At 38.0% G+C, this 20,894-nt stretch overlaps 1 protein-coding gene across 10 annotated transcripts in view; it reads left to right on the plus strand.

Annotated features, from left to right (window-relative positions):
• The window catches only part of Pwwp3b (PWWP domain containing 3B), a 28,359-nt gene extending 8,838 nt beyond the window's left edge, over window positions 1–19,521 (plus strand). For 5 of the 10 annotated variants that reach the window (XM_006528544.2, XM_006528541.1, XM_006528543.1 and 2 more), the window contains 3 exons: window positions 12,472–12,600; window positions 14,865–15,031; window positions 15,685–19,519. In XM_006528544.2, the coding sequence (XP_006528607.1) occupies window positions 15,901–17,946 (2,046 nt within the window). In that variant the 5' untranslated portion in view covers window positions 12,472–12,600; window positions 14,865–15,031; window positions 15,685–15,900 and the 3' untranslated portion in view covers window positions 17,947–19,519. Of the gene's footprint in view, window positions 1–12,471; window positions 12,601–14,864; window positions 15,032–15,684 lie in introns of all 10 variants that reach the window. The other 5 variants (NM_001164630.1, NM_175541.3, NM_001164632.1 and 2 more) reach the window with 1 other exon arrangement.
• Window positions 19,522–20,894: the final 1,373 nt, after the last annotated feature.

The raw sequence follows: 20,894 nt of genomic DNA on the forward strand, positions 1-20,894 counted from the left end.
GGATTGCCTTGAGTTTTAAAGTTAACTTGTGATGTGCAGATCAGCCTGGGTTGCAGAACAGCCCCCTGATTAAAAGAGCCAAAACAAACAAAAAAGCTGTTTTCTAATAATATGTATGAATATATACACTCTACAGGCAATTATTAGTAGAGTTAATCTTTCCAAAATTATACTTTTTGTAGCTTCCCCATATTTAATATTTTCAGTAGACATGACATTTATCTATAGTAAAGACTTTTGTAAGTAGAGACATTTGGATTCCACCTTTTGTGCAATGTATAACAAAGCTCTGATTTTCAGCCTGGTATATTCTAGAAGCCTGAGAAAGCTGCTGGCTGGCAAGATGTAGTTCCCACCCTTCTCACAAGGACATGGTAGTGACAGTTCTGCTTCTGGACACAAGATGGCGCTTGCCAGATAGCTTAATTCTTCTCCAGACAAGTGTTTTTATGAAGTGAGCAAACAAAACAGTGAAACACATTTTGTATTATTAAAGTGTAAGGCAGCAAGTAGTATATAATGGGAATTCATTTGAAAACCTCTTTGTGTGTGAGGAAGACAAAGCCCCATCGAAGACTGATGTGAGGGCTCTAAACATTTCAAATGGAGGTCATATGCTCTGGCTCATAGTTATTTCCGTTCTCTTCTGTCTCTGCCTGGTCATTTTCTGTTAGCAAAATGGCATGCCTACAACAGTCTTGATAGGGAATTTTATTTACACTTTTTATCCATTTTAAGAGTTTGATTCTCTGCTCCTTTTTGGCACCATCTCAGCTAATACCACATTTGCAAGTGGCATGAGCAGTGCACCTGTGGTCCATGTGAGCACGAGAAAGCCTGTGCAATGGCAGAAATGCCCAGCAGAGTCCAGACTCTGCTGGGAAAGCAGCTGGAGTGAGAAGCAAGACAGCTGGATCACAGGCCCAGACCACCACAGGTCACGTGACAGAGGGTACAAGCCCTCCATTTCATGAAACAGTTCATGTGAAAAACATAGGAAGTTGAAGAGTCGAAGTAGGGTTTCTTTTGTTTCTGGTTCGGTAGCCATGACATAGCAAATGAAAAAGCACACATTGTAATGCTGGGAAAGAAAGAAGTACAGGTGGTTCTCTATGGCCAATGATTCCATTTGAGTTTCTTCAGCTTTATTCTGCTTCAGAAAACACTGGCCCTCAGTAGGAAGTATGCTTTGAATCTGTTTCTTTTCCTAGACTTGGACTACTGTGTAGTGCCACTCAACTTTCTTGTCAATGCAGGGTAGCAGCAGTGGGCCACAGCTTTCAAATTACTCAAAGTGCTGTTTCCCTTTTGGCACAGCCTCAGTTAATATCACAATTGCAAGTGATGTAGGCAGTGGCCTGTGATCCATTTTGAGCCCCCCCTCCCTAAAAAAAATGTCAGTGCAAATGCAGGTGTGTCCAGCAGAGTAAAGGCTCCACTGGAACTCAGCTGGAGTGAGAATCAAGACAACGTTCAGTCATGTGGTCATGACAGGAAACTGTTTGGGGCAGAGCACTGTTGCCAGTGCTCTTTTTGTTTGTTTGCTCCCTTGTTTATTTTGTGTGTGTGGGGGGGGGGTTGTCTGTGTGACACCTATGTGTAATACCCTTGAAGACAAAGGAAGGTGATGAGCCCCTGGCACAGGAGTTAGAAATGGTTTGTGAACCACCATGTGGCTGCTGGGATTCAAGCCCAGGACCTTTGAAAAAAATAGCCAGTGCATTTAACCATTCCTCCAGCCCCCTGTGGTTTGTTTTTTTGAGATAAGGTCTTACTCTATAGTCCAGGCCAGCCTGATACTGGCTATGTAGACTAGATTGGTCTAGAATTTACAGCCCTCTGCCTGTCTCTGCTTCCTTACTGCTGGAATTATATGGAACCACAGCCATCTCTACTAGTGATTCTGGAGTGAGAGAGGGGGCAGTGTGTGTCTCTCTGTGTGTGTGTCTGTGTGTATGTGTGTGTCTGTCTGTATGTGTGTTTATCCTAGTATGTCCACACAACAACTCAAATGTGGTTTAACTGTGATGGTTTCAAGGTCTAATGAATTCCTTTGAATGTGACTGTAAGTTGAGGAAAATGTATGTTAAAACTCTACAATGACATTAGAAAAATATTCACAATGATAGCTACTTTTGGAAGTCTGTCGTGTCCAAGCCAACCATATGACTCACAAGAAAAGCTTGGAAAGCACCCTGACAATTCGTAGCTATGTCAGTCATTCCAAACCTCTGACTGTCATCCTCTTAATGATAGTTTACTATGTTATCTGGGCCAGCGGGAGGAGACACAGACCCTGAATTCTATCAGGCTGATATGGGTAGATAAAGAGTTCTGGCAATTTACCCAAGTTAAAAGAGCAATCCCTAGACTAAACTGTGAAAGCTGCAAGACTACCCAAGTAATCACGGAAATGGTATCCCTGATGGAGTCCCTGCGCCCCTGCCTGTCTCCCATTTGTCAGCAGCACACATACTCATTCCCTTCATACAGTGGCTGCAATGAACCTAGGTCCTAGCACATTAGAAAAGTACCTTTGTAAAATAATTTAAATAATCTTCCTAGCCACAGACTTAGGTCTTGACCTAGTGCCTATAATTTTTTCTTTATTTTTAAAAGATTTATTTGTGTGTGTGTGTGTGTGTGTGTGTGTGTGTGTGTGTGTGTGTGTGTGTGTATGCATGCGTGTCCGTGTCCATGGAAGCCAAAAAAGGGATGTTGGATTTCCTAGAGCTGGAGTTGTAGGCAGTTGTGAGCTTCCTGATATTGTGCTGGGAAAATGAACTCAGATTAGCTGAAAGAGCAGCAGGCATTATAAACTGCTGAAACAGTCCTCCACCCTCCCCAACTCTTTTTTAAACCACTATCTTCTAGTTTCATACATTCAAGTCACTTACTCAAGCTTTTTTATTGGCTTATGTATATGTTCATGGGGATGGCACATGCTTGTGTGTATATTTATACACTACTCACATTTTTTGGAGGTAAGAGATCTTACTGAGTCTGGAGTTCCCTTGACTTGGCGAGACTGGCTAGCTCCAGGGATCTTCCTGTCTACCTTCCCAGAATTGGGATTGCAGGCACAAGCTCAGGTCTCCACATATGGCAAGCACATTACGGACTGAGATAGTTCCCTGGCCCTTTATTGAAGCTCATTGTAAGTTTTTAGAAGCACCTAGAGAGGCCTCTACAATGATTGCTTCTTTGGTTAAACCAGGGAGTCAAACATAAACCACTGTGACCTAAAGACTTGTGGGTGACTAAACGTTCACTGAGTGATTTCTTGCCTAGATACTAATGAGTCATTTCCATATTTAGACCATCTGTGGCTCATGCTGAACTGAGACTTTTTTAACACCTTCTTCCTGGTCAGTGTCTACCTGGTGTTGCTCACTTAGGCTGCTGCTGATCTCCAAAAGGTCTTGATGATTCGGAATATGTTTTCATATCAGGTGGTACAAGTTGCCCATTCAGTCTGCTAGTATAGTTAGAACTGGGTTCCAAAACCCATGCTTTAAACATTATTTCAGAGGACCTTGCTGTAACGCCTGCCTGGGAAAATTGGTATTTAATTATTTGGTCTACCATCTCTCTTATGGCCTCACCAAAAAAAAAAAAAAAAAAAATACTAGAATCAGGGTGATAAGAATAAGTTTGGTCATGCCTAGATTTTCTTTTCTATGTATGTCACAGAGAATGGCAAGTGTTATGAGGAACACATTTCTTTTTCTCCAAGTTTCCAGTAGTGGATTCTAGACAGGTCTTTCTGTCTGTTCAGTGAAGAATAGCACAGCCTAATAGTCTGGGCATATAATAGGGCTTTGTTTGTTTACGTGTTATGATGATGTGTTGTGAGGCCCTGGTCTCCTTTTCTTGGATTTTATCCTTTAAAAGATTTCTCATTACACAATCCACAGCCTTCACTCAGAGATACTCTATTGGCATTCTCTAGATTTTCATAGTCATGACAGTATGCAGAACTGATTGGTTTTTGTTCTCTTTTTTTAATATTTTTTATTAGGTATTTTCCTCAATTACATTTCCAATGCTATCCCAAAAGTCCCCCATACCCTCCCCCCCCACTTCCCTACCCACTCACTCCCCCTTTTTGGCCCTGGCGTTCCCCTGTACTGGGGCATATAAAGTTTGCAAGTCCAATGGGCCTCTCTTTCCAGTGATGGCCGACTAGGCCATCTTTTGATACATATGCAGCTAGAGTCAAGAGCTCCGGGGTACTGGTTAGTTCATAATGTTGTTCCACCTATAGGGTTGCAGATCCCTTTAGCTCCTTGGGTACTTTCTCTAGCTCCTCCATTGGGGACCCTGTGATCCATCCAATAGCTGACTGTGAGCATCCACTTCTGTGTTTGCTAGGCCCCGGCATAGTCTCACAAGAGACAGCTACATCTGGGTCCTTTCGATAAAATCTTGCTAGTGTATGCAATGGTGTCAGCGTTTGGAAGCTGATTATGGGATGGATCCCTGGATATGGCAGTCTCTACATGGTCCATCCTTTCGTCTCAGCTCCAAACTTTGTCTCTGTAACTCCTTCCATGGGTGTTTTGTTCCCAATTCTAAGGAGGGGCAAAGTGTCCACACTTCAGTCTTCATTCTTCTTAAGTTTAATGTGTTTAGCAAATTGTATCTTATATCTTGGGTATCCTAGGTATCCTAGGTATCCAAAACCTAGGATACCCAAGATATAAGATACAATTTGTTCTCTTTTTTTAAAGCATCTGTGTCATGCTACATATATTTGACCAAAGATTATGGAGGTTTTTTTTTTCCTCCCTGACAATGATATACTGGAATACTCTGTTACGTGCACCTCTGGTTTTTTTGTTGTTGGTGGTGGTGGGTTTTTTTTGTTGTTTGTTTTTTGTTTTTTTTTTTTTTTGTTGGTTTTTTTTTTTTTTTTTTGGTGGTAGAGTGGGTTGTTGTTTTTGTTTTGAGATGGGGTTTCTCTGTGTCGCCCTGGCTGTCCTGGAACTCCCTCTGTAGACAAGGCTGGCCTCGAACTCAGAAATCCACCTGCCTCTGCCTCCCAAGTGCTGGAGTTAAAGGCGTGTGCCACCACTGCCCGGCTTGTGCACCTCTGTTTTAAGGGTCACAGCATAGTCCACCTGCCCATTGAAGGTCTAAGATTATTTTAACAGTGTCTTTAACAATGTCCCCTGGACCTTACAATGATCTTTGAGAATATTTTAATTACAAAACCCCTGTTCTTATGAACCTAATGCACAAAAATACAGGTCTTTATGTTGTAGCTAAGCTATCTCTTCTGTGTTATGAAGCTGCTTTTCAGTGGGAACACATGAGTGAACCAGCTCTCTGAGCTTGACTTGTAGAATTTGACTACTCTCTTACCCTACCGTGCTTTCTTATCTCTTCCCTCTCCTTACAGGTATATATTTGACTGGCATGGGAGGCCTTCAGGATGATTAAAGCTGTGCCAAAGAGAATAAGTTTCATAAGCTATAGGATTCTAGCATCTTCAAGTTTTTTGACATTTGTCTTTTGCTAACTCAATGGAAGAGCTAGCCAGCAAAGACATGAGCTCTTACAAGAGGAGTTACATAATCACATCAAAAACTACATGTCTTGGAAGCCTCCCAAATGCTTTAAAAATTAACACAGTAATAAATTATTATAGGGAATTAAAATAATTTAATAGACAATAGGTCTTGCTCTATATTTAAAAGGATATTTTAATTCATGCTTTTGGTACACACAACCTTCTTTTGTAGTCAATTAACCCAAAGAAAAACTCAAACTCTGTGTATTCCCATTACTATCAGAGTAAAATATAATTGTTTTTTATGAGTTATATTCTAGTTGGTTGATGTTCTCTCTTTTTGAAGACTCACATTTATTGAAGCATATTTTGCATAGAGTTAAATTCACTCTTCTTTTTTAACTGTACATATTGATGAGATTTAACAAACTTAGTCACAAAAACAATACAATTGGGTAATGGAATGTCTCCAAAATATGACATTCAGACCTCATTGCATTCTATATACTGTCTCTATCCCACTTCCTGACAATCAGCAAGTTTATTTCTGTTTCTGTGGATTTTCTTTTCCTGGGGTGTCATGTACATGGAATCACAAAGTAATCTCTTGAATCTAACAATTTCATTATATTGATCAACAGATAGATATTCTACTTATATATGCAAAACTATTGCATATATAAGTAGTTTATTCCTTAATACAGCTGAGGAGTGTTGTATGACATGGATATTCTATGAATTGTGTAACCATTCATCAAGAGATTTGCAGGTTTTAATGATTATGATTAAAGTAGTTAAAGAATTCAAAGCAGACCCTTGCCAGAGGCGGAGGGGGGGGGGGGCGTTCTTCTCTTGAGTAAATACCTCAGAGTGGAATTATTGGCTTTGAAGGATTAAGAATGCTTAACTACATTAACAACTTCTGGGCTGTTTCTAAAGTTATGTTTGATATTTTTTGCAATATATGCATTACTCTGCATCATTTTCTGAAATCTCTCCTGTCAGTGTTTTTTTTCTCTTTGATACCAGCTGTTATTATAAAGGTGTTAACGATACCTCATTATCTTTCCTTGTATATATTTACTAATGGTGATAAACATATTTTCATGTCTTTAACTATAAATTGTGTATCTATTTTAATTGAGATGTTAGTCTTACTAAATTCTAAGAACATTTTATATATCCTGGATACAAGCTCTGTAAGAGCTATATGTTGTGCACATATTTTTTCCAACTCAACTTTTTTTTCATTTTTGTTTTGAAAAAATTTTCAAGCTGAATTTTCATATTTTTTATCATTTATGATTTTTTCCAGCTTTGTCTTTTAATAAACCTTTGGTTCATCCAAGATTTCAAAGACATTCTCCTAATATGTTATATATTTGGCTTTATAGATATAGATATGATTTTATAGAACTAGCTCATGATGTATTTTGAATGATTTTTGTATAAAGTCTTAGCTAAGGGGGTCATGATAGAAAATTTTGCTTAAAATGTTCCAGTACCATTTATTGAAAAGAACTTTTCAAAAATTGGTAGGAAATATTTACTAGTTTATTTGTGATCTGTTGACCTATATGTCAATCATACATCAATAATATATAATCTTGATTATCATAGTCTTGAAATCAGATAATGTGAGTCTTCTGCCATTTCTACTTCCTTTTCAGTATCATTCTGGCTCCTCTACTTCTCCAAACATATTTCAGAGTTATTCTTTCAACTTCTACAAAAAGCCTGCTGGAATTTTTATTTAAGTTATAGTGACAATAGATATGTATGGAGAATGTTATACCCTAAAATTAGTATTTCTGTCAGTTCATATGGTATATATCCTTGTTTATTTATATACTTAATTATTTGCATCAGTATATTAAAGTTTCCAACACACTTTTTGTTAACACTTAGATTTTTTTTTGAGATGGAGTCTCTCCTTGGCCTGAAACTTGCCAAATGGGCAAGCGTGGCTAGCCAGCAAGCTCTGGGGGAGTCCGTTTGTCTCTGCCATCCAAGTACTGGATTACAAACACAAACCACAACATCTGCTTTTTAAAATATGGGTCATAGGGATCCGATTCAGACCTTAGTGCTTGCAAATGCAAGTACTTCGTGAACAAAAGTGTCTCCCAGCCTTGCTTCTTGTATTTTTAAAATAAAATGATACATGGAGTTTTAAAACTTAAGCTTTAAATCTTTGTTGTATAGAAATCCAGTCAACTCTAGATTGGTTGATTGATTGATTAGAATTCTCTTTATGGTTCATTCATGTTATCAAAACTGCAGTTTTACTTTTGCCTTTCCAAGACATACACACTTACTTGGGTTTTCGGCTCTTACTCTATTCACTGGGGCCTCTAATCCAATGTTGATTAGAAATAGTAAAAGCAAATATTCTTACGGTGTTCCTGCTATTAGCAGAAAGCCATTCCATGTAAACATAATGTTAACTGTAGGACTTTTGTAGATGTTGGTGATCTGATTGAGGAAGACTGATTTTTTTATAATGGGCTCAGTTTTTCTTTTTCTTTTTTTTTTTTTTTTTTTTTTTTTCGAGACAGGGTTTCTCTGTGTAGCCCTGGCTGTCCTGGAACTCACTTTGTGGACCAGGCTAGCCTCCAACTCAGAAATCTGCCTGCCTCTGCCTCCCAAGTGCTGGGATTAAAGGCGTGCGTCACCACCACCCGGCGGGCTCAGTTTTTCTCTTCTGATTATCTGTGGGATGTTGGTAGGTGCTCTGTCTGCCTCAGTTACTATGATTTTTCATCATTTTCAGTTCGCTAGTGTAGTAAGCTAAATTGATGGATTTGGGAATGTTGAACAATCCTTACATTCCAAAGTATAAATTTCATTTGATCATGATAATATCTTTTATCTCTGTCATTGCTTTGAGCAGTAGCATTTAATGAGGATTTCTGTATCTATGTTTTTAAGAGATAGGAGTAGTCTGTGGTTTTCTGTACTTTTTTGTGTTATTGGTATCAGGTAAATGTCAGTGTCACAAAAATATATTTGATGTCATTCCTTGTATTTTATCACCTTATTCTTACTGGCTTGCATTTTTGGTTTTTTGAGTAGAGGCTGGTGCACTACACGATTTTTTTCCTCCACAATTCTTTACCCTAAAATTTCATCAGTCCCTATATACTTGTACTACCAAAAGGGAGATTGTCTATTTTCATGCCCTTCCCATTTAGCTGCTGTTAGTACTAAGTACTAGTTTCATGATGAGGCAGAAAGTATTGCCCAGAGTAACCTCAATGTTTGGAGGCACCTTTGGACCTGAACTTTAAAAGTAGAGCTTTCTTAGCATTCTTTCCTTTACTCCATGGTATATAACCTCTAATTTGAATCTGAGTGACATATGGAAGGCAGCTATGCTCACCATACACCATAAGGTACACACACTTGTACTAGCACACACAGAGACAGAGAAGGGAGAGAGAGAACCTCAAAGCCTGTCCCCATTGACACACTTCCTCCAACAAGGCCACACCTTCTAATCCTTCTCAAACAGTTCCACTCCTGGTTAACCAACCCCACAATCTAAAGACCGTATTGCATCATCTCCTACATGATTTTCTTGTACTATCATTTTATAGCTACACCCTCTTCTGGAACATCAGCAATGTTAATCTTTTCACTATTACTCTCCTGTTATTTTGAAAGTATCATAAATATTAAATCCTATAGTGTTATAGTGTCCAGGTTCTAAGTGGACCACTTCCATATTGTGAAGTATCTTTCCCTTGTGTGTATGCTATACATTGTTTGCAATTAGCTCAATCTGGTAAAGGTGATGAATTATCACTTATTACCATGGTTATATGAGACTGTCTTAGTGAAATGGAGAAGTAGGAGAGAAAGGTAGAGGGGAAAAGAAGGAAGCAGGTTAGATGCAGAATCAGGTACAATAATTTTCTTTTAAGTTCAGTGACTCTCAACACATAATGCTTTAAGATTCATTATATTGCTCAGCTGTTCATCCCACACACAGGTATAGAACATTTTTTATTTACACTGAGGGATTTGCACTGTGTCTTAGTAATTACAAACATCAGCTCTGGAGTCAGAGTACCTAGGTCCAAATGCCTTGTGCCAAGTACACTGTGAACATTCTTGTAAACATTTCTTAATCTCTCTAATGCCTCATTTACAAAATGAGAATGTCAAAAATGCTCATTGCTTTAGTCTATTTGTGCTATTATAACAGGGTACTTGAGAACAAGAAATTTCTCCAAAATGGACAGATACTTAGCTCACAGTTCTGCTGGCTGAATCATCCAAGAACTGAGGGGCCATATCTGCCAGGGGCCTTATTATTATGTCACAAGTCACAAAGAGTAGCATATAGTGAAAGAACAAACAAGAGAGAAAGCAAGAAGGGTCCAAGTTCATCACCTTTTTATTACTTCAACCACAATGACTAAAACACTCCTGCAATCTGGTATTAATAGATTCGCTGGAGTTTTAATCAACTCGTAAAGGTCTCTCATCTCTCAACACTTATGCACTGAGGATTTAAATTTCCAAAACATGAACTTTGAGGGATATGTAAAACCTTGTTAACAAGACTGCCTGGCATGTGGTAAGAAATCACTGGCATGTATCCTTAATATTAATATTAGTAATGCTTATGTAGAATGCAGTGAGTTGTTCTCTCGTTAATGGTAAGTTACCAGGCATGTAAAAATGATAGGTATTATATATTATTTTAATAATCTACTTCATAATAATAACATCAGTATAATTTTAGCATTTATCATTAATAGTCATCACTCTTCTTATCCTTCTGAAAAAGAGAAAAGTTTATAAAAAGTCCACGGAATTGGTATAAGATTAGCTAACGTGCATGCTATGGAAAATAGACAGGAAAGTTTAGTTTTGAAGTATAATAACTCTATTTTATGTGTACTTAGGTATTCAAATGAGTAGGAAAATATTATAAAATATATAATAAAATAATTCTCTTCACTTAAATAAAGTAATGTAAATACATTAGCCCAGGAATCCTCTTTATTAAATAATTAATATTCTGTAAGAATGATTCTTTTTTTTGGTTATTAGAAAATCAACTATTTTTGTGCTGCTATTCTAAAGACAGACTGGGAATTACAGAGCTATAGCTAAGATATAAGTTGTTCCATAAGTTGATAGCAGAATGTGGTCGTCCAATTACGGGCTTACATCGGTCTCCATTTCTAGTGAGTTACGTCATTTTTCTAGTTCACTTCTTCGTTCATAATAGCTGGCCAAACTATCTCTTTATTGTGGCCAATTTCTAGTGAACAGGAAAAAAAGTGAAAGTGAGGCACTGAGCACAGGCTAGCAGTTTATCCAATTTTGGTGGTGTTGTCTTTAGAAGCTTCCCAGATAGCAGTTAAACAGATAAAAACCTTCCGGTGGCAGAGAGTGCTACACCAGACTTCATTTTCCTCCTGAATCATGAGGAGACAACATTGCCTAGGCTCTACTGTAGTTTGTATTCCACACCTGAGTTCTGGTTAGAGGGCAGGGGCCAGTGGTGGTATTTGCTAGAAATAGCCCTTAAAGACTCCACAAGACTGCCCATCCTCCCTTTTTCTTAGATATGTAGCCAGAGAAAAATGATGTACCAAAGGATTGTCAGGCCCAAAAAGATGGTAAAGCCATAGGATGGAAGAAGTTTGGCTCCCTTATTGACTACCTGAAACAGATCGCCCTCCTCTTTCTGGTGACTTGATGGCCTCCTTTAAAAATGTTTGGGAAGTGAACGAACCTGTGAGATTTGTGAATACCACAAGCATTGTGTAATTTATTTATTAGTGCCACCAACAAAAATCCCGGCCTAGGGATGACTTATTAATCTATTAGTATTTATTACATAAATGTGATTTTTTAAAAACACATTTAAAATGTATACCCTATGAATAATATCATAATGTGTTATACTGAGGCAAACAAACTACCTCACTTTTCAAATTATCAACTGTAGCTTAAGTATAATTATACTTAAATTGGCTTTCTAATTTAAAATTACCATAGAGATATTTTGAGGAACAAAGGACTTGTAAATTAAAAACAAATTCTCTCTGCGTTGAATTTCCCAAGTGTAAAACATAATGGCAAGTACAAGAAAAAGCAACTTCCTGTTATAGTCTAGGCTACACAAAAATGGCTAGCTTAATTCCAAAGAAATATTTTTTCATCTTCTAGTCAGAAATAAACATGTGTACGAAGCAATCTTTGAAGCTTTCCTGAAGAATTTAAGAAAAGAACTGAGCCACAGTAGAGATGTGCAATGTTTTGGACACAGAAAATTTTAAAAAATCATACTGAAAATAATGTAAAGCTGTTGTGCAATCCTAATCAATATCATTCTCATTCTATTTTAAAAGGTGTTGGCCAGCATGGATTTCCATGCACCTATAAATATATTTGGTTTGCAAGTGGTTTTTATTTTTTAGAAATTTTGCATCTGTCATCATCTGGGAGTTTGGGATATGGCTTTCTTCTTTTGTTGTGTTCTTATCCTAAGTGGAGCGTGAGGGGTGTGGGTATATTGCGTGTGCAAGTTTGAGGGGCTGTGCTTAGAAAGAGGAAAGGGTTGCAGAGGACAGTGGGAACAAGGTAGGGCAATGGGATAGAAATAGGAGCAAAGCACATGATATGTGCATAAAGATGTTCAGAATGAAGCCCATTACTTAGCAATGAAGACATACTAGTAAAAAGAAAAGAATCACTTGTAGACATAGGATGGCAAAGAAAGCTAGTTAAAATATGTAAGAACTATTTACACTGGGGTTTTCTTACTATGAGATGTTTTGCAACCTCCTCAAGAAATCATCCACCCCCAGGGTTTGAATGGGGCTTACACAGAGCCTTGCTGCTATTACACTGTAAAATTCTTTAAAGGGGAACATTTCTAGGTCTCAACACTCAAGCGGTTTTTCTTGGCAATTGTCTCTCCTGTGATTCAGGGAGTGGCCTTCAGCTCTGCGTCACCGTAGGGGCGGAGCCTGCTCTAAGCAGTGTCTGTGAGTTCTGTCCGGCCAGCCTTGGGGGAGGAGCTGCATTTGACTAGGCTGCAGCTGACAAGAAGCTTCAAGGTAATGTCTGACTTGAATTGATTTTCTAGAGACTTCTCGGAGCTCTGGGCGAAACATGAGGAAAGGGGAAGGATGATCTTGGGGTGGAAGGAACGAACGGCTTGGGAGTTTTAGAGAATTGCTAGCATTTTGAGGACATGAATCCTCTGGAACTTTTATATCTCCTAGGGTTTTTGAAGTCCACAAAGGGGAAAGGGTGATCAGATTACAGCCTCTAAATTAAGGCTTCAGGGCAGCATGGCCGTTCATGCTAATTTCCTAACTTGGCAAACCTTGTTGATATTATGAGGTGTTCTGTTATTCTATGAAGTTTCAAACATTTGTTCATTTACACAAAAATAAAGCTGAGAGAAGTATTTAACAACAGTGGATTCATACATCTACTAATTGGAATACACTGAAAACGTCTGGACATATTACATACATATGAGTACAGGAAGGGGCTCAAATGTGCAACTGAATGAAGGCATGGGCACATAATATATGCATGTATATGTGTGTGCTTGGAAAAATGTGACAGAAACTTCTGTTAGCATTCAGCACTTTGGGGTAACCAAGCTGATATTTTAATGTTTAACCCATTTCAGTATCATAAGAATACCTTGCCTTGTGATTATTTGTATAACCATGAAAGAAATGAAGCTCAAACAGCTACCCATTTTCTTCAAACACAAACCTTCAAAAAACATGCATATATGCTTCCACAACTATACTTATTTTTTTCCAGTAGTGGAAATTTTCCTAGATCTGGTCAAATAAGGAGTATGGTTGCTGTTCTGATTATAAATCTGTGTGTGTCCTCCTTGCAATTCATTATTTCAGTCATGTGTAGAGCCCTAGTTGCCAAAAATCATTTTCTGCATAATCTAAGTGTACAGATAAAACAAAATATTTGGTTTATCCCTGTAAGCTGTTTAAAGAATATTACATGGTATGATACATGCATGCTCTGTAGTATTATGTATCTGGTAAATAGAAAACATTAGCCTCCACATGACGTACTTTGACATTTTCTGAAGAAAAAGTACATGGTAAAGAGAGCAAATTATTGAACAATAATTAAATATACTATTTAAATATATGTATGTTACTATAATGTATGCAACTAAATCTAATAAAACACATGTATAGTTAATCAGGGATGCCTTTTCCAGTCTATATTTTTAAAGTAGTAATTCATTTTTATTGTTTTTTATATATTCAGGGAAATATACAGATAAAATAATACACACTTGGGACAAGCCTCATTTAATAAGTTATGCAAACTCTTGTGAAAAACACTTATTTATATAGAATTATGTTTAAATCATACTCTAGAGTGGGTTTCATGACCCTGGTTTGAAATGGGCATTCATTCTTCTATCTATGTAAGCAAAATTCCAGACAGAGAATCTTAATGGTAGACATTTGTTTCAAATTGTACTTAACTTGTATATGTATATGTATTTTGCATCATTTTAATTCAATAAGCTTCAGGATCAACAGAAATATTTTGGTGAAAGCATCACCCTATTTCTACCCTGTACTAGAAACCTTTTCATGTTCTTAAATGCTTATTTGATACTGAGAATCAAACCAGGATCTTAAATGTGCCAGGCAAACACTCTAACACTGAGCCACATTCCTAGCTCTAAGAGCTTATCATAAAAAATTTTCACCCCCCCCCCAAAAAAAAATCCTCCTGAATTTCTAGTGCAGTTTCTATCCTCCCGTAAAACGGATCTTGTGTTAAGGCCCTGCCTATATATCACCAACAGGCTGCAATTCTGGTACTCGTCATAAGATGGCAGAAGCACCAGAAAGCCTGAATTTCCTTCAGGGAACCATTTTTATGAAGCAGGCAAAGCAGTGATACTGTTTTTTTAATTAATAAGACTTTGAGACACAGTGTGCCACATAACTCATTCCATTGAAAACAACTGCACGTTTAAATAAGGAATCCATATGATGATTAATGGGGAGATTCTATCAGAAAATCTATATTGTGATTCCTAAGAGATACAAGCTAATTTGTTACCTTCCTTCCCTCATGCCTCCCCTGCCACTCCTAGAGTGAGATCCATTTCAGCATGAATGGTAAAGAATATTTCATCTTGAAAGAACACAGGAGAAAACAAATATGACATCTGTATTAATGACCATGTCTTATCTCATCCCTATATTGCACAAAGGCATGCCTGTCAGTTTGGGTAGGCAGGGTTGGTTGGTTTATTTTAACACATCTTCCCTTTATTGATTGGATTTCCTGTCTTCCTTTTGAACAGCCTCGGTTAATAGCAGAGTTGCATGTGATTGGACTTGAGCCCAGAAAGGCAGTATAACTACATACGTGCCCCATAGGGTGAAAGGCCTTCTTGGAAGTCAGCTGCCTGAGGATCAAGATACTTGGCTGTCACATTGCAAGACTACCCAACAGTCCACCTGACAGAGGGTAAATAAGCCTTTTCCCATTTCAGGAATTGCTTTACGTTTGAAAACATGATGAGGTCTTAAAATATACTTGATTTTGCTTCCTGCTTTGCATCTGTAGCATTTGAATTTCAAAGTAACTTTTGTATTAACATAATTCAGTTAAGAGTTTGAGGTAAAGCCATATGCTCAACTCACGCATTTTCTTTTAGTGTTATGGAAACATTAGAAGCATGTGTGAACTTAGTAGAATTACATTTCTTTTAGCTTGTTCTGGAACTTCCGAATAAGACTTTTGAGAATGGAACTGAACATTCAATGAGCCCATTCCCCACCCCCACATATGATCCTCATGGATCATAAATTTGAAGATTCACTACCACAGGTGAAATACCAGGAATATGAGAGTATCATACTGTCCAATGACATAAGTTCCCTAGCAAACAACTACAACACTTCTATTGGTGCATATTCTTCAACAACAATATAAGAGCTCTTTAATTTGGTTTATTGTGCAAGTTTATTTCCTGGCATGGTTACCTCCCTAGCCATTAAGCTGCAATGAGAAATCTCTCTGGTTCTCATTGAACACAGTTCTTTTCAGTTTGCTTGCATTTGCTTAGCTTGTACTTCAGCAAGATACTTTTATTGTTAATAGTGTTCTCCCTATTTCAGTATCTTCCAGAGTTCTCTTATTCAAACAACATGTTCAAGAATCCTGCGGACATATTCGTGGAAGAAAACGGTGCACATAAGCCATAAACTCTTGTGGTGCCAAATCAAAGAGAAACTTTAATCAGACTGGTTTCTTGATAGCACTTGTATTTGCAGCCACAGGGCTAGCCAATCTCTTTGTCTGTAATACTACTTGGCACACTAATCTAAATCATAATGGATGGCAAATATGTCCTGTGTAATTGGAAAGACCAATTATGGCCAGCAAAAGTTTTAGATAGGTCTGAAAGTCCATCAGAGAGTAAGAGGAAAAATACATCGTCCCTAGAAGTTGAAATACTTTCACTGGATGAGAAAATTACCGTGGAAAGCACAGACACAAAAGTCCTAAGCAAATCTGCTGTTGAAGCCATTATGTCCTCTCTAGCAGTACAGTCAGAGGTCATCATTGCACCTAGAGAGGAGACAGCCTATGAAAGATCACTGAAAATGGCACTGGAAATGGTGAAAGAAGGAACCAATCTCAGCCAGGAAAGCATGTCAGAAGAACAACCTACAGCTACAGCGTCTGAAAATGTGCCAGAACAGCCACCTGATTCACCTCCTCATAAAAAGTTCCGCAAACTTGAAAGCAACACCCAGGAGGACTCTGCTTCCATACTGCTGTGCTCAGAGAGTGATGATTCCATGACCGATGATAAGTTGCAGGTGCACACAACCGGTGAGAGCATGCCAAGTGAGATGGACACAAAGGCAACAGAAAACTTAGGCTGTTGCCAAACAGACCCTTCCTTGGCAGATGAGGATGATAAAAAGGAAGAAAAGAAAAAGATTGACATCTCGGCAATCATGTCTGTGAATTTATCACTCAAAGAAGAAAGCGAATATATTAAAGAAGAGAAATTCGTCCCCTCATCAGAAGATCTCACTGTCCCCAAAGAGGAGTCACAAGACATCCTCCCAGAAGCGCCTCTGGCTGTTTCCTCTGAATGTTCTATTGTCTCAGAGAATAACATGGAAGATCCTGGTGAGGGCCCATCAAATCAGAATCTAGTCTCCTATGCCAACCAAAATCAGTCTTCTGTGGAATCCGATGTAGGTGCCGAGACATCCACTGCAGGGTGCTCAGGGGACTTTCAGGTTTCCCTTCCTACCCGTGATACAGTCAGCAGTGATCTACTGCTCCAGAGACTGGATCTAGAAGATCTTGAGGAAGAAGCCCGAGCTTCAGGCAAGCTTTTGTCTTTAAATCCTGCCAGTGCCGCTGCGTTAGAAAATGATAATGAAGATGATGATGAAGACCTTCCACGTTTCATCCTCCATTATGAGACACGTGCATTTGAAACTGGAATGATAGTGTGGTTTAAATATCAAAAATACCCATTTTGGCCAGCAGTGATCAAAAGCATTAGGCGGAAAGAGAGGAAAGCGAGTGTGCTTTTGGTTGAGGCAGACATGAGTCCTCAAAAGAAAGGCGTTAGAGTATCTTTGAGGAGGCTGAAGAAATACGACTGTAAAGAGAAACAGGCACTAGTGGAGAAAGCCAGGGAGGAGTACCGGGAGAGTATCGATTGGTGCGTGTCACTGATTTGTGACTACCGAGTTAGACTAGGTTGTGGCTCTTTTACCGGCTCGTTCTTTGAGTATTATGCTGCTGACATCAGTTATCCAGTCAGGAAAATCATCAAACAAGATACCTTCAGAAATATATTTCCAAAGCTATACAATGAAAACGTGGGGGAGCAGTTGCCTATGGCATCCCAAGCCAAGAGAGTATCTTTCCAGAAAATTCTCCCTGATCGGATGAAGCCTGCTCGGGACCGAGCTAACAAGAACCTGGTAGATTTTATTGTCAATGCAAAAGGAACAGAGGACCACCTCTTGGGCATTTTAAAGGGCACCAAAAAATCCAAGTGGCTGAAATCATTTCTCAATGCAAAGAGTTTCACACCCTGTATTGAAACCTACTTTGAAGATGAAGATCAACTGGATGAGGTAGTGAAATACCTACAAGAAATTTATAAGCAAATTGACCAGAAGATGCTGACTCTGATAAAAGATGACAAAATTAAGTTTGTCTTGGAAGTTCTTCTACCAGAAGCAATTATTTGCTCAATTTCTGCTGTTGATGGCTTAGATTATGAGGCAGCTGAGGCAAAGTATCTAAAGGGACCATCCCTCGGCTGTAGGGAGAGAGAATTATATGATTCCAAAATCCTATTTGAAAAGAGAAGGAGGTCATTACCAAACGAAGGCCATTAATGCCAAGAGTTGGAACCAAAAATGGAAGCTAGATGAAGCTTTGGAAAAGTAATCTTCTAAAAGTCCCAATGCCTAAGTATTTGCCGAAAATGAAGGGAGGGTCTTTGAATTCTAAGTTCTTTTATTTTTTTTTGAAGATCTGTGTGACCTACAAATACCAGTACATCTACTTTTATTTTCTTGTGCTTCGTCACATTCAGCTTGATCAGGATATTTTTAGCAGTTTGACTTTCTAATAGATTTTGGAATGCATAATTCTTAAGCAACTTTAGCAGAAACTGTTATTTTGTTTTAAGATATTTTTGCGTCTTTGCTGTATAGGTAAATACATTATACACATTCAGTTCAATAAAACTGCACTGGTGTTAGATTTTAAGCAAAAGAATTAGAAAAGATGTCTAAAATACCAGTTATATATTTTTTGGTCAATTTTTTTTATAAAGTACTGACTTTTCTCTTAAGATAGCCAATTTATTTTTCCTGCCATGCCTATTTATTTTTGGGAAAAATATCTCTAAATCATAGAACCAAAGATAGATTAAAATTTGCCATATATATAACTAACCACAATTGCTTTTGCAAGAAAACAATCTAAAATTAAAAAGTAAATGGGTTATCCACATGTAATCTATCTGTTTGTATGTATGTGTATAACATCTCAGCATGCAGAAAATGGTTGTTCATTCTACACTTCTATGAAATTCCAGTTTGAAGAGTGTCAAAGCTAAATAACTTCCTAAAACAGATAAGCTTCTGGCTATCTTCATTATTGTGAGTAGTTCTTAATCTAGCAATTTGAGCGTATGTAGAAAACAGTTAAGATCAGCGTGTCAACAGTATAGCCACACTACAGTCCAGAGTTGTTGCTTCAAATCCATCTAAGTTTGATATAAACTTAAGAAAAGCAAGCACTGTGTTTAGAGTCCTTTCTCCAAATATAAAGTCATTTGTCTCCAACCAAGCAAGCTTTAGCATCTGGCTTATTTCTAGAATGGTTCTAATTGGTTCCAATAACATAAATGCCAACTGGTAAATCATTCCAACCTACTAGATGGACCAGAAACTGGAAAATTGGAAAAACGTTCCAGCAAAAGGTCTTCACTTGCTACATGTGGCAGTTATTCTGTATATGGTTATGGTGTATACAAAATTAGTCGTTCTTGTTACTTGAAACAAGATTTTTTTATAAGACTCAATCTTAGAAAAGCTAGTATATTACAAAACTTGATGTGAAAAGATATACTAAGGGCTTAACATAAACCTATCTCCATTTTTACCTCAGAGAGTGAGACAACTTTCACTCTTGGGCTCTTTTATGTTCATCTCACACAGCTCTATGTTTATGTACAATTTGCAGAATTTGGGTATTTGATTTATAATAAAACTAACATATCCTTCAATTTAGATGTTCATTTCACTTGAGTTAAATAAAAACATTGTGGTGTTTGTGTAAATTAATATATGTACAAGCATATATATCTACGTGTACACACACTTCATTTAAAACTTGTAAGCGTCATCATTTAACTCTTGTTATAAGTTGACATTCTAAATAAAATGCCCACTTTCATGATTGATTTTGTATTATTTTAAAAGAAAATCTTCCCGATCATTTAGGCTTTATATCTAACAAAACTATTTTTGGACCCTGCCTAAAATTTCCCAGCATTCCTTTCATATACATAATCTGTCAACCCCCATAATTTCCATATAGCTTTGAAGAGTGTATTATGATACACCGTACCATACAGTATGTCGACTCTATGATTTGGAAAAATACATTTTATTTACACTATAATACTGTGTCCCTCAGGTTCTAACATATTGACCCTTCAGTATTCCTAGGAAGCTATTTTTGTATCCTAATCTAAACCTAAATCTGTGTTCTAATATGCTTCTTGTAGTTGTGTTTAGAGACAGGGTTTCTCTGTGTGGCTCTGGCTGTCCTGGAACTCACTCTCTAGACCAAAGAGATGTGCCTGCCTCTGCCTCCCAAGTGCTGGGATTAAAGATGTGTGCCACCACCACCCAAAGATTCACATACACTTTTACCTCTTAGTATTATTAGGCTTATAGGTTGCCTGGATTTGAAAGTGAGAGCCTCAGATTTCCTCACGTTAGCTAATGACTGGGTACTCTGATGTAAAGACTGGGGCACCTGATCCCTTTTGAACTGTCATTTCTCTTTTGTCATATGCTGATCTGAGACATCTCTGCCCTTTGAATAGGTCATCAAATGGTATTTGGTCTGTGGAAAACAATGAACTTAGCTTCTTCACATTGCTTCCAGACTATGTGGCTGTTAAGGCTCTTACTGCTGTTAAGGCAGTCTGTAAATTTGTCCCAGGCTGGGTCCTTAGCACAAGATTTTAATCTGAGGAAAGAGCCTGTTGTGTCGTCTACCCTAGCCATTGTGTAAAGGTAGCCCTCATCTCCAGTTAAAGGAAGACTTTCCTTAGGGGATCTGCCAAAGTGCATGGAGATCATGTACAGTATCCAAAGGGATATACATCTGTGTATCTGTGTCCAAACAAGGAAAGAGTGGAATGCTGAGACATGGAATTCCATAAAGATGGGAAATGAAAAACTTTCTGAGTCATGACTTCACATAGCCCACACTGACGTGGAACTCAATATATCTCAGGCTCACTGTGAGCTTCTGGTCCCTCTCTTCTTCCTGCCATTGGGAGTGCTGTGAATACATGTATGCGCCATCTTGGCCAGCAAACATGAGACTCTTAAATACCTAAAATCATCTGAACCTTCAGGTGGACAATAGCAGTAATTTCCAGCTGCTGAAAGTAGATGTTCAAGCATCTTGGAATTTAGCAATGAGGCAGACAAGTGTTCTCCTTTAGGCTAAATAAGAATATGTATGGTTAAATATACACATTGCAAAGGTAAAATCCAAAGCCAGTGAACTGGTAGTTCTAAATTGATGTGAGCTT

Source organism: Mus musculus, chromosome X (assembly GCF_000001635.26).
Source record: "Mus musculus strain C57BL/6J chromosome X, GRCm38.p6 C57BL/6J".
Lineage (NCBI taxonomy): Eukaryota > Metazoa > Chordata > Mammalia > Rodentia > Muridae > Mus > Mus musculus.